At 50.6% G+C, this 14,304-nt stretch overlaps 1 protein-coding gene across 1 annotated transcript in view; it reads right to left on the bottom strand.

Annotated features, from left to right (window-relative positions):
• The window catches only part of TIAM1 (T-cell lymphoma invasion and metastasis 1), a 112,631-nt gene that overhangs the window by 56,901 nt on the left and 41,426 nt on the right, over nucleotides 1-14,304 (bottom strand). Inside the window, 3 exon segments of the mRNA XM_017727076.1 lie at nucleotides 2-100; nucleotides 11,622-11,922; nucleotides 11,924-12,599. Coding sequence (XP_017582565.1) covers nucleotides 2-100; nucleotides 11,622-11,922; nucleotides 11,924-12,588 — 1,065 coding nt within the window. The 5' untranslated portion in view covers nucleotides 12,589-12,599.

Genomic DNA, 14,304 nt, shown 5'->3' with positions numbered 1-14,304 from the left:
CCGTGGGGGGTTTGGAGCGCCGCGCCAGCAGGTCCGTGTCGGTGGCTGCGCCCTCGATGCCGCTGTCGGTGAACTCGCTGCCCTCGCCCGCGTTGACGTCCTGGTTGTGAGAGAGACACGGGGTGAGGGAAGAGCCTGGCCGAGACCCCGAACGCCCAGGGGCACCACAGTTCTTCACACCTCCATTTTTGCTAGCACTGGCAATCCCTCATCCCTTTTCCTCCCTAAGACAACCAACTGGAGGAAAAGGTGGAGTTGAGGCTTCCAGCACAGGTGAGGAAAGACCAGTCACACATGCACCACTGCAGGTGGTGCCTCTATGGCCTTGGCAATTTGGAATATAAAATGCAGCATCATCTGTTTACATTAAGCCAAGTTAACGGTGCTAAAGGTTTTGCAAAAGGAGGACATATGGTAGCAAAAACTGGCAGTGTCGAGAAAAGCAGCGCCCAACCTACGCGTTTTGAGGAGAAAACATTGATATTGTGCACTCACACCTACAGCTGAAGATACATTTCAGACACCCCAAGGCTGACCTTTGAAAATTATGTAACCAAAAAGGTTCTTATTTTTTTTTCCTCCTGACAGGTTAATGTGGTTGAGATTATTTCTGTTTTCATCACAAACTGTAATGATGGGCCATGTGATATTCCCCACCAAATCCCACAGACCCTTCCTGCTCCCCAAGAACTTGCAGTGGAAGGATCAGAAGACACAAGAATATGGCCGGTTTCAGCAAGACAGGAGAAAACACCACTGATTTGGGGTTCTGTAGGCTGTGACTCAGCCTGCTACAAGGCTAATCCCCCAAGGGGGATGGCCACCACCACCTCAGCATCTACAGGCATCCGAGGCACATTTTGGAGCACAGATGCCAAACCCTGTGAATGGAAACAAACGTTTTAGGTACTTGGGTGAAGAGGATGCAAAGAAGTGAGAAATGTGGCCAAAAACAACAGGAATTGCAGCCTCTATCTCTCCTGCAAGAGGAGCTAGTGCTTGATTCACAAGTTTTTAAAAAAAAGAGGAATCTCCGAGAAGAGGTAGCAGAATGGAGTATTTATTTTGAGAGAAAACAAGCTTCCAGATGTTGGTTCAAGCACCAGTTTTCTTTGTATCCAAGAGCAGCTCTGTGGAAACAAAGAAACCCTCCATCAGCTCTGTGTGAAACTGTCCTCCTGTGGAGCAAGGGCTGGACAGGGAGAGCTTCGGGGCAGGGGAAGGGCTGACTAACTTTTAAGGCATTAATTTGCAATGGATGGCCCCGTTCTTTATAAACACCGCTTCCCAAGGGAGACTTGGAGTCCAGCTGGAAGAATAAAATAAGCACTTCCTTCCCCACTCAATGAGCACAGTTCTGCTGCTCCATCTGGTTATTTAATGCAGCACACAGTGACAGACAGGCTGCTCCGGACAGGCCAATACTGCTCTGCTCCACGTGTGAATGAGCTGAGCAGGCTTTCCTGGAAGTACAGCCCTGTACCCACCCAGAGCAGCTTTCACAGCCGCACGTGGATCCTGCTGTTCAATACGCTTGGTTTTGGGAAGCCAGTTACCTTCTCATTCCGTGCAAAGGAGGAGTATCTGGCGAGGGGAAGCGCCTGGAGCAACCTGGGATACTGGAAGGTGTCCCTGCCCCAGGCAGGGGGTGGGACGGGATGAACTTTTAGGTCCCTTCCACCTAAACCATTCTGGGATTCCATGATTTTATGCTCTACAAAAAGTACATGGTTAGTTCCAAAATCTTAGCTGATGTAACCTTTAGGAAGCATCTCTCATGCTTTAGTTAAAATGAGTTGGTTTAAGAAAACAAAGAACTACTAGAACAGACCACCAACTTGACAGAGATAGGATCTGTAATCTCACCAGATAGAATGTGCATCAAATTTTCTTAGTGCTGATTGGCACGTGGAGTATCTTTCCAAAAACTCAAGTTCCCCCAGAGCTGCTCAAGGTCCCCCACACCCAGTGTGCCACAGCCTTTTCAGATGACCTTGGTGAGACACTGCATGAATTACCTCCCTTTTCCTGTCACTAAATTGGCCTTATACTCTGTAACTAATATATGAGCATATCAGTCTATAAAAAAAATATTTATAAGAAAACCTCGAGGATGGAGGACTCGGGGTGAATATATTTGCTATATTTGCTCGTAAGGTTAAAGCATAGTTCCTAAAACCCCAACAATAGCACATTTTGCAAAGATCTCTACAGTCTTTACCACAATGCAAGTGATGAGCTGGACTGGCCAAAAGATCTTTTCAGTGTATTGCTATAGCCCTGCTCCTAATCTCCCTCTGCTCCCTGCAGTCCCTTTTCCACTCCTAAATACCCCTTATCAAAGGCTTGTGGGCAGCCCATTCAAGGCCTTTGGTAGGAGGAGGGTCTGAGCAGACAAAGGTCGGAGCAGTTCACAGCCCAGAGCTGCCAATACCATTCTGCTCCCATTTGAGGGAGCCTCACCACTCCAAGCCTGGCCCACGAGGAGATGGGTGCCGAGGTTAGGAGGCTTCAGGCCATTCACAGCACAGGTCTCTGCTTCCAAGTTCCTGCTGCAATGCCAGCTCATTCCCATCCGAGGCGGGGAGAGCTCCAGGCAGCTGCTGGCATCTGGTCCGGGAGCCTCGCAGCGCTGCACTGAGCACACTCAGCTGAGGGTTCTGCACAAAGCACAGGGGCTTAACACTGAGATCCCACAGAAACCGGCTGGGGCTGAGGGGGAAACAGTCCCAGGCCGGGAACAAACCTTAGCAGGGTTTGAGGGACACTGGGGCTCTACTGCTCTGACTGAGGATCGCTCCATGGAAAGGAGGGAGAAAGGCACGTGGAGACCACGGGCTGAGGAAGGGAACTAAATGGGCTCCGGGGCTGTGCTGTGACAGGGAGACGTGGGAAGCAGCAGCAGAGCTTCCACCGGGATCTGGGATCCCTGGCACTGCTGAGGGCATGGAGGAACAGCACCATTCCTTACACTGGCAGCGCTACCGTGTCCCTGGAGCGGCCCAGGGGTTACGCTCAGCAGAAGGTCCTGAAGTGAAAGAGGAGGGAGAGGTGGAATGCCCAGTGTCACAGAGATCCCCCGTGCAATGAGGACCAGAGCAGGGCTGAATGGTGCCATTGTCCCCAACAAGGCCACGTGCCAGGGCAGCCCTACGAGCATCCCAGGGCAATGAAGTGGAATGAGTTATCACAGCCCCATCAAGTGCAGAGAACAATTTAACTGCTGATTTTCTGAACCAACTGGGTGAAGTGCTACTGGAAGCATTAGTAACCCATTTAAATATAGGGGTTTTTTTCACATGAACACTGGGTTTCAGGCAAAACAAGGCAGTGGGGAATAAAACTGTAAGGCAACAGCTACATCAGGCTAACGTACCTGGTGCTGTCACTTCTGAATACTCACGTGATACTCACACCTCTGTATGTCCGCTGCAGCCACATCTGTTAAATCATTTTTGCTAAATTTAAAAGACATACAGAAAAAAAACCCTTTGCTTTAGGAAAAACGTCTACATTCAGCTAGCAAAAATGAGGGGAGGAGTTCTGGGACAGGTTGCAAGTGTCCCCATGTTGACCATATCTGGTACTGGCCTCTGCTAGAAGAGACCACAGGATGGGACAAGCCTTGCCCAGCTCTGGCTTGTGACTGGGCACACACCGAGTGCCTGCAAGAGCTGCACTTCCCAAACCTCCCACCACCAGCCCTGCCACAGACACCGTGACAGGCCTTGGTGAATCACTTTCTCCTGCCCCACCGACAGCACTGATTCATGGCCACTTGGGGGCTGATTTAGTAGGAAAAATCTTACTTCGCTAAATATAAGCAGTTCCTCATGGTTAAAACTCCATTCTAAATGAACCATTAGATTAAAAGTACAGCTGAGTGGGGGTTTTCCTTGGAAGGGGCTCCCTCCAAGCCAATGCAGATTCTTTGTTCCCGGTCCTGTTGAGCAACAGAGCAATCAGATGCTCACAACTCAGCAAGAGTGATTGCACACAACCTGTCTGGCTGCTCCTGAGGCAAGCACCACAGAATACATTTCAAATGGGTGAGCAGCCTGATGGTTTGCATGCTTTTATCTGACTGGTGTCCCTTTGAAGCTCCTATGTGGAAACAGATTGGCCTGATAAGTGTTTTTCCTTTCTTTTCAGTACTGACTCTGCCACCATTTGATGGCCAAGGTATGGCTTGCTGCAAATCCAAGCTGAATCCTTTCTCCACAGTCACGTCCTAGAAGCAAAGATAAATCATGAATTGCACCTGAGAGCTGAGTGGGAGAAATGGTTTGAGTCCTACTTCTGTGCACTCACCGCACTGGGGCAGAAGCTCTTGAGACGTCTGAAAGAATCAAATTTTTTTAAAAATTAAATTTAGGAAAAAGAAAACAAACAAACCCTTGTATGTGTCATTAAAGCTGCTCAGGTTAGTTTAATAAACAAGCAGGTTTGGGTCATGGCTCTCTGAAATCAAATTTGCCCCTGATGAAAAGGGAGTAGCCCACACCTCCAGACACTTCTCCTGGCAATAAACTCCAGTCTTACTATGAAAGGAGGAATCACAGTCACAGGTGTCTGGGCAGTAACGCCTGGGAAAGTCTTAGGGCACGGATTTCAGTGAATCTGGTCCCAGGAATCCTTTGTGAGCTTGTGGTGAATGCTTGCAGTGTAATTTGGCACCCTGGAAGGACAGACGAGGTACTGGGTGCAGAGGAGCCAGGAGATACTGGGATGTGGGAAGGAGATGTGCATCCCCTGTGCTCCTGTGGGACAGCAGGCAGCAAACACCACTGTACCAAGGGTCTGCAACCCCACAGATCTGCAGGCAGCTCTGGCTGTTACCTCGGTATTACCCCTGGCTCCTTCACTCCATGCTAAGCTGTCACCTCAGCTCTGGGCACTGAGGCTTGGCAGCATTTTTGGTTCACTGACTCCCCCGATGTTTTCCAGCCAATATGTGGGCCCTTGCAGAAAGACCAGCCCTGCGCTTTCCCAGGGAACCTGGCTTTCCTACCTGAGATGCCCTAAAGGCAAATTATGGACACACAGGGACTCCTGCAGCAGTCAGGAAAGTACAGCCCCGGAGCTGTGAGACATAAAGTGGTGAAAATTAAATCGTCCCCACCAGCTCCTCCCTGGCTCCAGCACTGACTTTTGAGGGGTGTTAAAGCACATAATTCCACGAAGGAGAATCCAGCCCTAATCCAGTAAAGCCTCTTGCAGTGTGGTCCCTGCACGCAGCTCCCAACACCTGCACGGATCCGGGGTGAATTCCCGCTTTCCACCCCCTCAGTTCTCGGGTGCTGCAGTGTTTAATCCCTCTGTTCCCAAAGGATACGCTGAGGGCCCCCCAAATTTACCCTGCTTTCATCCCAGTGGACCACCCAGCTGAAGGAAGTTTCTAGAGAAGCTGAGTTAACCATAAACTAATAAAAGCAGCTGAACAGTGCTCAAGTTAAAGCAAGGGCTATGTGCCACCAAAATCCTCCCTAAATTAAAACACAGGGTTGGGTTACTTTTTGTTTGCTGAAGCCAAGAAGACACAATTCTTCCTGAGAAATGCAATAGAGGGGGTAGAAATGGGGAAGGGGGACCGCTGCTAGAACGGCAGCCTGAAATCCAAACACAGCATCCAGGAGTTCACCTGAACAACCACCCAACTTAAGGAAGCAGGGAAATGCCTGTCATCAGGGATGATAACCAGGCACAGCATCACATACTGAAGCTCTCTGAAAAGGAACATTTCAGTGGAGCACTTCACTGGAAAGCAGCACTCCTGCCAACTGCACCCATGTAAGTAAGCACAGCCCAGCAAACAAGCAGCTGGGGCAACCTGTCTGTGATTTTTCAGTGCAAAATACTTGGAACTAAAACCATGAAGTGCATATAGCTTTACAGAGAATACAACGATTGCCAATGTTGCTATATACACTTCAGATGTATAAATGACAAAGTCCTACACTGTTTGAAAAAACATGCCTGAATGGAGCTAGATCAAATACCAGGACTGGTGATTTGCTTTCCCTTGGCCTCTGGCCGAGAGCTAAGGAAGAAAAACAAATTAAGATCTTTGAAAGAGTATCAAAATATTTGCCAGTGAAGACCAAAACACCAATTTTCACATGCTCCTTTCCCTGACAATACTGGGGCGGAGCTGTGTGCTCTGAAGGGAGTGACTGCTATTTGCTTTAAAATATCCCGACTGGGAAATACCTGATCTAATCTCCTCCATCTGGGTGACAGGGCAGGAAAGACCTCAGAGCCTGGGTCTGAAGCCCTCTATTCCAGCCTTCCTCACTGAATCCACTTCCAGTCAGCTGGGCTATAAACAGCTCGTTTGGTCTAGACATTGAATGGGTCTGGTCATTCCGAGCTGCCACACCAGGACCCAAGATGTGGATTCCCAAGGAGTTTACCCTGGTGCAAGCCTGGGCTGCCGCAAAAACGAGTGGCTTCTGTTTCCCCCAGCACATTCCCACCCCTTCCTTGCCCTGTGGCTGGGGGCTGAAGGCAGAGATATGTGGGTTATTGGGGTGGTTTGCCTGGAGGCTCAGCAGGGTGACCAGCTGACCTGTGCTCCTCACTGGGATCCAGCCCCGAGAGCCAGCTGAGCCAAACGGTCCAATTCCCAGCTTCTGGGGATTGGGAGCATGGCTCAGGCTACATCCAAGACCTTGGGAACAACCTCTGTCTGAAAGGGACTGCGTGAACAGGGGCTGGAATCAGTGAGCCCCACAGTGCAGCTGCAAACCAGTAACACCCTGCTTTTAGCTACTCTCTAACCCATGTGCCAGTCATTACCACTGAATGTTGTCGTCTTTGTCTTTATTTCCTTCCTTGATTCCATCTGGAGTCAAACAGCTCAGATTACAGGTCCGTGTCCATCTGATTAGGAATCACACTTAGGTTGGAAATAGCCATGTTTTCCAGACTACAGGCGGAATTCCTTCAAAGGAGCAGAGCTTCAGCTGCTGAAGATGCTCTGCCTGGAAAAGCCATGGCCAAGGAGGGCTGGAGGAGCAGGCTGGAAGGCCACAAGTGCTCTGCAGAGAGTGAACAGGATGCAGTGGAAGCCAGAAGCAGAAAGTGATTTCAGGAAAGAGAATCCATGGGGGACAGGTCAACTCGAGAGCCTTGGATGCATTCCTTGCACAGGAAGACTGCAATCTCTGATCTGCTGGCTTTGGGAAGAATGCCCCGGAGGAAAAGTCACCCCATACTCTCTCTCTTTTCCTGAGCAGTTGGTATTTGGGGAACAAGGTACTGGGCTGGATGGTGCTTCCATGGGATTGACCCAGAGTAGTCCATTTTGAGGTTATATCCTCTAAGCCGCAAAAAGATTTTGTGAAAAAGTTTTACACAACTTAAAACCAAGTATCAGCTCTCTGGAGTTTAGCCATCCTACAGAACATAATGGAACACAATAACCAGTTACAAAATTCCCTGAGATAGTAAAAAAAATCATATCAACTGGAAACATTGTCTAATTTTAGACCGGCTTCTCTGTACATCCTGATCTAATTCCCACAAAACCCCTTGGTTTCATCTCCTGCATATTCTGCAAAACTTTTTATGTAGGATTTTTTAAAGATTTCAGATCCCAAATTCCTGCAAGCTACCTAGAGAAGCCTAAAAATAGTAATAAATTTGAAAATTGGACAAAAGGGGATTTAACACGCCTAGGGCTGGTGCTGAAGCCAGTGCAGCTTCCAAGTGAGTCGGGCAGGAATTTTGTTCCTCTCCCCCACCTCAGCTTCACAAGGAATATGGAATAAGGAGGTGGCAAGACAGGCTTGGAAGGGGCACACAGCCACATCTCAAGGTTTTCATCCCTTAATTCATAGAATCACAGAAGGGTTGGGTTGGAAGGGATCTTAAACCCCATATTTAATTCCACCCCGTGCCGTGGCAGGGACACCTTCCACTATCCCAGGTTGCTCCAAGCCCCATCCAATCTGGCCTTGGACACTTGCAGGGATTCAGGGGCAGCCACAGCTTCTCTGGCAAATTCCCTTCTTGAAATGTCAGTTAGGGCTCATAACAGCAGGGGAGCATGGGGTACATTTGTCCCTGAACATCTACCAGGAGAAGGAGGAGGAAGGAGTCTCCTGCAGGCAGATGTTTAGCTGCCACAGGACACAACAGGGCCGCTAAACAAAATCTGGATCCCACAAAACAGCCTGTGGGATCCTGGGGATCTCACAGCCCACAGTCAGAACGAGCTGTATCCAACCGGTGCTTTCTCCCTTCCAGGAAAAATGGGTGCAAATGTCAGCCAATTAAGCCCTTTCCACCTACACCACATCAGCTCCAAAAGTCAAACACGATCCCAGCAGAGCTCCCCGGGAAGTCTCGCTCAGCAGAGCTGAACCCTTAATGGCACAATGTTGGGAAAAGCAGAACTGCTGCGTGGGTGCCCCAGAGCCACCCTGTGAGCTCTAATCACTTGTGCATATTGAATATAATTGTGTCTCCATAGGAAAAAGCTCCCTTCAATTAGTGGAGAGTGACTCCCACCGTTCAATTTAAGGTTTAAATTTGGACAGGGGGAGATTTTCTTCTCTGTTTTGGGTGTGTTGGTGTTTTTCCCTTTAATGTGAACCACGTGCTTGCAAAGAACCCACGGATGAGGCATCAGAACAAAACACGTGCAGCCAGGATTCTGGCCCCTTCTTTCTGGGATGCATTTTCCCAAGAGCACTGGTCAGCACAGCCCAGAAAGTGCAGCTAGTGACACTTGCAGCAAATTAACTTACAGAAACCGTGATGGTGTTCAGGCATGCAGCTGAGCATGCACGGAACAACGGCAGGAACCAAACACCAGGGCACAAGGCCTTCTGGCAGGGACCTCTTTAGGGACTAAACTAGTCAAATATCACCTACCAGTGACCATCAGACCCTTCCAGCACTTCTAGCACCAGGCCACTGAGACTAAACAAACAGGCAGATATCCCAGCTACAGCTTTCCAAAAAGTGGAAAAACACCCCAACCCACTGGCAAACACAACCCCAAATTCTTGTGAGGACTGGCAACAGGGATCTGGGCAGAAACCTCACTCCAGGCTAGGAGAATCCATTAGGTGACTCTGCACTGTAACGCCACAGAGCAGTGACACCTCACTGGCCCAGAGGCCAAGAGGGAAAACTCTGTCCAACACCACATTACGCTTGGCCCTGGGTCACCTTTGTGTGGTGTCCTCATGGCCCTAAGATGCAACAATTATTTCGTGGGAGTGGGATGGGGAGAGGCACTTTAAAAGGCTGCTCAAAACACAAGTTTATAGCAGGAAGTGTTTTCCAGCACATGGACACACATGCCAGGCTCCGGGGCAATGGGGTCATCAAGAGTAGGAAGATACAACTGCCAAAAGACTGGGAGGGCAGAGGGAAACGAAACTGCCCCAAAGGTGCCCAAGTGGCACCTGGCACAGCCCAGCACAGTGCCAAAGAGCACAGCAAGAGCAGGGCAGTGACACAGCCTCAGCTCCCACCAGGCTCCACTTCACACCAGCGCTGAGGAGGCAAGAAGAGCAAAGTGTGAGACACTGCTGGACTGGGGACCTGGTGCAGACACAGATTGGTCACTTCCCTCCTCTCACCCCATCAAAGCCACCTCATCAGGCTCACCAAGGAACTCCTTTCACTTTGTGTGCAAATTTGGCCTTCATTTCTGCCTTTTTAAACACATAATGACAGGCATTTCCCTAAGCCTGCTCAGGCTAGGCTGGGGCTGACATGACTTCATTTCTGACAACTATCTTATTCTTACAGGCTGCTGCTGGGATTAAAGACTTGGGAGGAGGAATTTTGACCTTTGCAAAGCTTTAATTTTGTTGAATTTATCCATGGTAATAATCACTGCTAAGACTCCTTAGAGCCATCATCTCCAGTCTCAGGAGATGCATCTAGTGAAACCAGCCCCACTAAATTATTTTCCTGGGTACGGCTGAGGCCTCACAAAAAACGACTTAAATTCCAGACTTTCACTACATGCCTCGGAGGAATCTCCTGAATGCCAGGATAGGCACCGAGAAGGAAAACAAATGCTTGGCTGTTCATCACCGACTCCATTCTCTTTTTCCTTAAATACACTCAAAAGCAGGCTGCAGGCAGCAGTTGCACCCAACAGCCTTCAGAAAAGTTGTTGGGTCCAAGGCTGCCAAAACCCGTCTATTCTTTTTTGTTGTTGTTGTTTTCTCTTGCTTTTTATCCCGCGCTGGCACACCAAAGGCTTTTCACCTCCGAGAGCAGAGAGCTGATCCTGAAGAACAAAGCTGCAGTTGTGGGACGCTGCAGCATCTGTTTCGGCATGTCAGCTTTATATTTAGCAGCAGCCCATCTCCACAGATCAAGCACAGCCAGGAAGTCCCTGAGCAGCCCCATCCCAGCAGCTCCCACGAGTCAGTGTCAGCGGAGGGGGGCACAGGCCCCTGGAGCCCTCCAGGAGCTGTTTGCTGCCCAGCCTGAGATGTCCTGCCAGCAGCTCAGGGAGCAAGCAGCAGGCCGTGCACTGGCTGGCCTCTGACCCTGACCAGTGTGCAGCTCTCCCCTTTTTCTGGTCAGGCACACGGTGCACAACACACACAGGACGAGCCAGGCAATGACATCAGGGGAGCAGCCCTGCCCCATCCCTGCTCTGTGTCCCCAGGCCACGTTTCTGAGCCATTTCTAGAGAACGGTGCCCGTCAAACACACCGCTGCCAGCTCTTCCACCAGGCAGCTGGATGGACCTCTGCTCTCAGAAGATCCAAATGAACTCACACGGAGCACAATCTGCCCACAACTTGTGCGCCAGGCATGGCTGGGAGAGGAGGGCAGGGTCTGAAGCTCCTTTCTGCTCCTCTATACAAGCCATCTGCCACTGAACTGCCAGCAGAACCACTGCCTGCAGCCCGAGGCAGGAACTCCATCAGGCAGGACAGGGTAAAGCAGGGCAGCATGTGGGAAAGCTCCAGGATCACAGGCCTCGTGTTTGGAGTGCAGGAGGGGCACCTGACAGCGAACCTCCTCTTGACTCTGTGCTGCCCCTGGCTCAGCGAAGCAGCATCTTCCCCATACGTCTCCAGGCGCCATCATTTCTTAGTTTACAGCAGGCCTGGCAGCGCCAGTGCTGTTTCGGGGAGATGTTTTGCACAGACATGAGCATCAGCTAATTAGAAGAGTGAAATTTCAGCCCAGTGAGTGTTTAGCACAGAGGGGAAACACTGACAGGTTTTTCCTTTGCCTCCAGCCACGGGTGTAGGCAGGGAAGGGTGACAAGGCAGGGAGGGCAGAAGGGGGGACACAACTCTGCAGTGGAGTGATCAGTTTTGGCAGCTACCCTGGGAAAAAAGGCACCGTCAGCACTGCAAAACACGCAGGGAAATCTTCTGCTGGCAAATGCAGATTTCCCTTTCCCAGAGGCAGTGAAGAGTGGAAAAGGTCCAAGGAGGGCTGCAGACAAAGAAGGGACAGTGATGGAATCGAGCCAGCTCTGGAGACCAGCTAGTTCAGCTCTCTCCTCAAAACAGCTCTCTGCTTGGAAAGGGGGTGTTGAAGGAAAACATGGCCTGGGAGAACCCGGAAAACCTTCATCTACAGACCGAGCCCAGCAAATGCCAAATCACGGAAGAAAACTGCCTTACCTGGGTGGTTTTCGCCCTTCTGCCTTGCATGCTGCTGCTATGGCTCATCTGGGGGTTGGTGGCCCCTTCGGAAAGGCAGTGGGACTTCCTGCAGGGGAGCGTGTTGTAGTTACTGTAGGAGGAGGGCGCGTCCTCGGCGGTAACCGATGCCATCTTATGGCTCCCGAGCTCCGGGATGTCGGACACCAGGTTCCGGCAGTAACCTCCAAAGGCGTTCCGGGGGCCACCGTTGATGGCGGCACCAGGGGTTTTGGGGGAATACAAGTCACTCATGGATCGCGTGCCGCGCACCCGGGGCCGGGGGCCGCCCCCCGGCGTCCGGGCCCTGCGCTGCCTCGGCGTCCTTCTCCTCAGCCAGGCCCAGGATCTCCTCGTTGCTGGTCAAGTGCTCCTGGCTGAGGTCGGACAGCGAGAACTCCAGGCTGTCCTCGCGCCAGATGTCGGCCGACTTGGAGCGCTTCTTCTTGAAGCTGGCCGCGTCCATGAAGGCGGTGCCGTTGGCCGCGTAGCGCAGCGCCCGCCCGTCGCCCTCGGCCAGGAAGGGCGGCTCGTCCCCGTAGAGCCGGCTCTCCTCCGAGTCGGGCATGCTGTGCACGGAGGCAGCCGTCAGCACCGTGCTGCTGTCCACGCTGGGCGTCACCGACGAGTCCGTGTGGTAGGACACGGGGCGCAGGCCCATGTCCACGCGCTCCACCCACATGGGGCTGCCGAAGTCCTCCAGGTTGGCCTCGGCGGCGAAGGGCTCCAGGCCGTTCTCGGCCAGCGACTGCGGGATGCTGGGCGTGCTGCTGGAGCGTGTGCTCACCTCCGAGTTGCGGTGGATGATCTTTCCCGAGGACGCGTGGCGCATGCGGCGCGAGGCCTTGCTGGAGAGGCGCAGCGAGCGCGATGTGTGCTTGCGGCCCAGCCCCGGCTGCTTGTCCCCGTAGAAGGCGTGCTCCACGCTCTGGCTCTCCGCGTTCCCCATGGCGTCACGGTCTGCAAGGGCACACAGCGGGCGCCGTTAGGGGAGGGAGGCACGCGGACACCCCAACACACCAAAAACCGCACTTTGATTTAATTAATCACTGAACCTGTCCCAAAACCTACACCACAGATACTCGCAGGGCCTGCTCGACTGCAGCAATAATCCCACAGAATTAATTAAGGGAGCCAGCAGCTGTACCAGTGAACTTAGAAGTACAGTTAAATCAGAACGCAGCAAACAGCCAGACAGCTCTGCTGGTGCAAATGAAGAGCACAGAAGAGGGAAGGACTGAACCTTCGAGATCGGAGTGAACTGGAACCAGTTTAGCACCACAGTGCCATCTCAGCTCTGCACACAGTCGCCTGACTCTCAACGTCGGCATCGTCATTCCAGCCAACAAACTCAAAAAATCAACAGCTATTGTTTATCTGCAGGTAACAAGATGCTGAAAAGTAGAGGGATGTATACCTTTAGCTGAGATTTCACCTGTTTTTTTTGGCTAGGAACTGCAAAGTGAAGCACCAAAGAGCATAGTACAAATCTACCCGTTTGGCAGCAAGCTAATGACAGGTTTGATTCCTGGAACAAAAAAACTGCAACATTAAGCAGGTACAGAGAGCCCCACACAAGAAAGCCATATTATGAAAAATCAACTAGCATGAGTGACTCAGACTATACAAAAATAACCTCTCCTTCCCACTCCCTCTGAAGCAGATAAGTAGATCTGAGCTCTTTGATCTGAGCTGGAACACAGGGACGGGGTTTGTGTCCCCAGCCCCAGCCCCAGCCTCCTGCATTATTCAGCTGTGCACGTCCCGCCGTGGAACAGGTTTCCCATCCAGGAGGTGGGAGTGATGATCTGATTCAACCTTGGAAAACACTTTGAGGTCTGTGATCTCACTCAACAAATGTCAGAAATATTTTATCAGTAGTACTGGGTCCTTCCTTCTGGCCTGACGGCAAGAAGAAGAATAAGAAAAGTAAATGCCAAAGTTCAAAATTAAACAGGAGATCCTGAATTACACACAAGGCAATTATATAGAGAAAAATACTTCATCAATCTTGAAAAGAAGTTCCAAGACAAAACTTCTTTGTTTTGAGGTATTTCCATTAGTTCTGGCTGAAAACAAAAAAATCTGCTCTGACATTCAAATAATCTGGAGTTTTTGATTTCTTGGGGCCATTTCCTGTCCTTTGCAAGGATGCTGATGGGTACTGAGCCAAACACTGGCAGAATGAACGTGACCACGTATTTTCCCTCACTATGTATATACACACCACTGCTGCTGCACAGAACTGACTTAGCCCTACATGAATACATGGAAAGTGAGGAACTGATGGCACTAAACAACGGGACAGCATGGCAGAACTGAACTCTGCAGTGACACTTCTGACCACAGCCAGAGGACTGTGCCTCTGCTCCTCTACCCAGAAAAGCTGCTCATGGCTGAGGCTAGAAGTCTGTTCAGTGCTGGAGCAACAGACAACACCATAAGTATCTGGGCATTTCTGTATTGAGCATAAATACAACTGCATGTGAAGTAAACTACAGCAGGAAGTGCCCTACGTCTACTGAAATGAATGGCAGAACTCCCTTTGGCTGCCATGACTTGTTTAGAAAAATAAATGCACTGAAGAAAGGGCAGGTTTAAATCTAAAAAAAAAAAAAAAAAAAAAAAAAAAAAAAAAAAAAAAAAAAAACACAACCTTACAATG

Source organism: Corvus brachyrhynchos, unplaced genomic scaffold (genome assembly GCF_000691975.1).
Source record: "Corvus brachyrhynchos isolate BGI_N302 unplaced genomic scaffold, ASM69197v1 scaffold412, whole genome shotgun sequence".
Lineage (NCBI taxonomy): Eukaryota > Metazoa > Chordata > Aves > Passeriformes > Corvidae > Corvus > Corvus brachyrhynchos.
The sequence above is the reverse complement of the archived record's forward strand: the minus strand, read 5'-3'. Positions and strand labels throughout refer to the sequence as shown.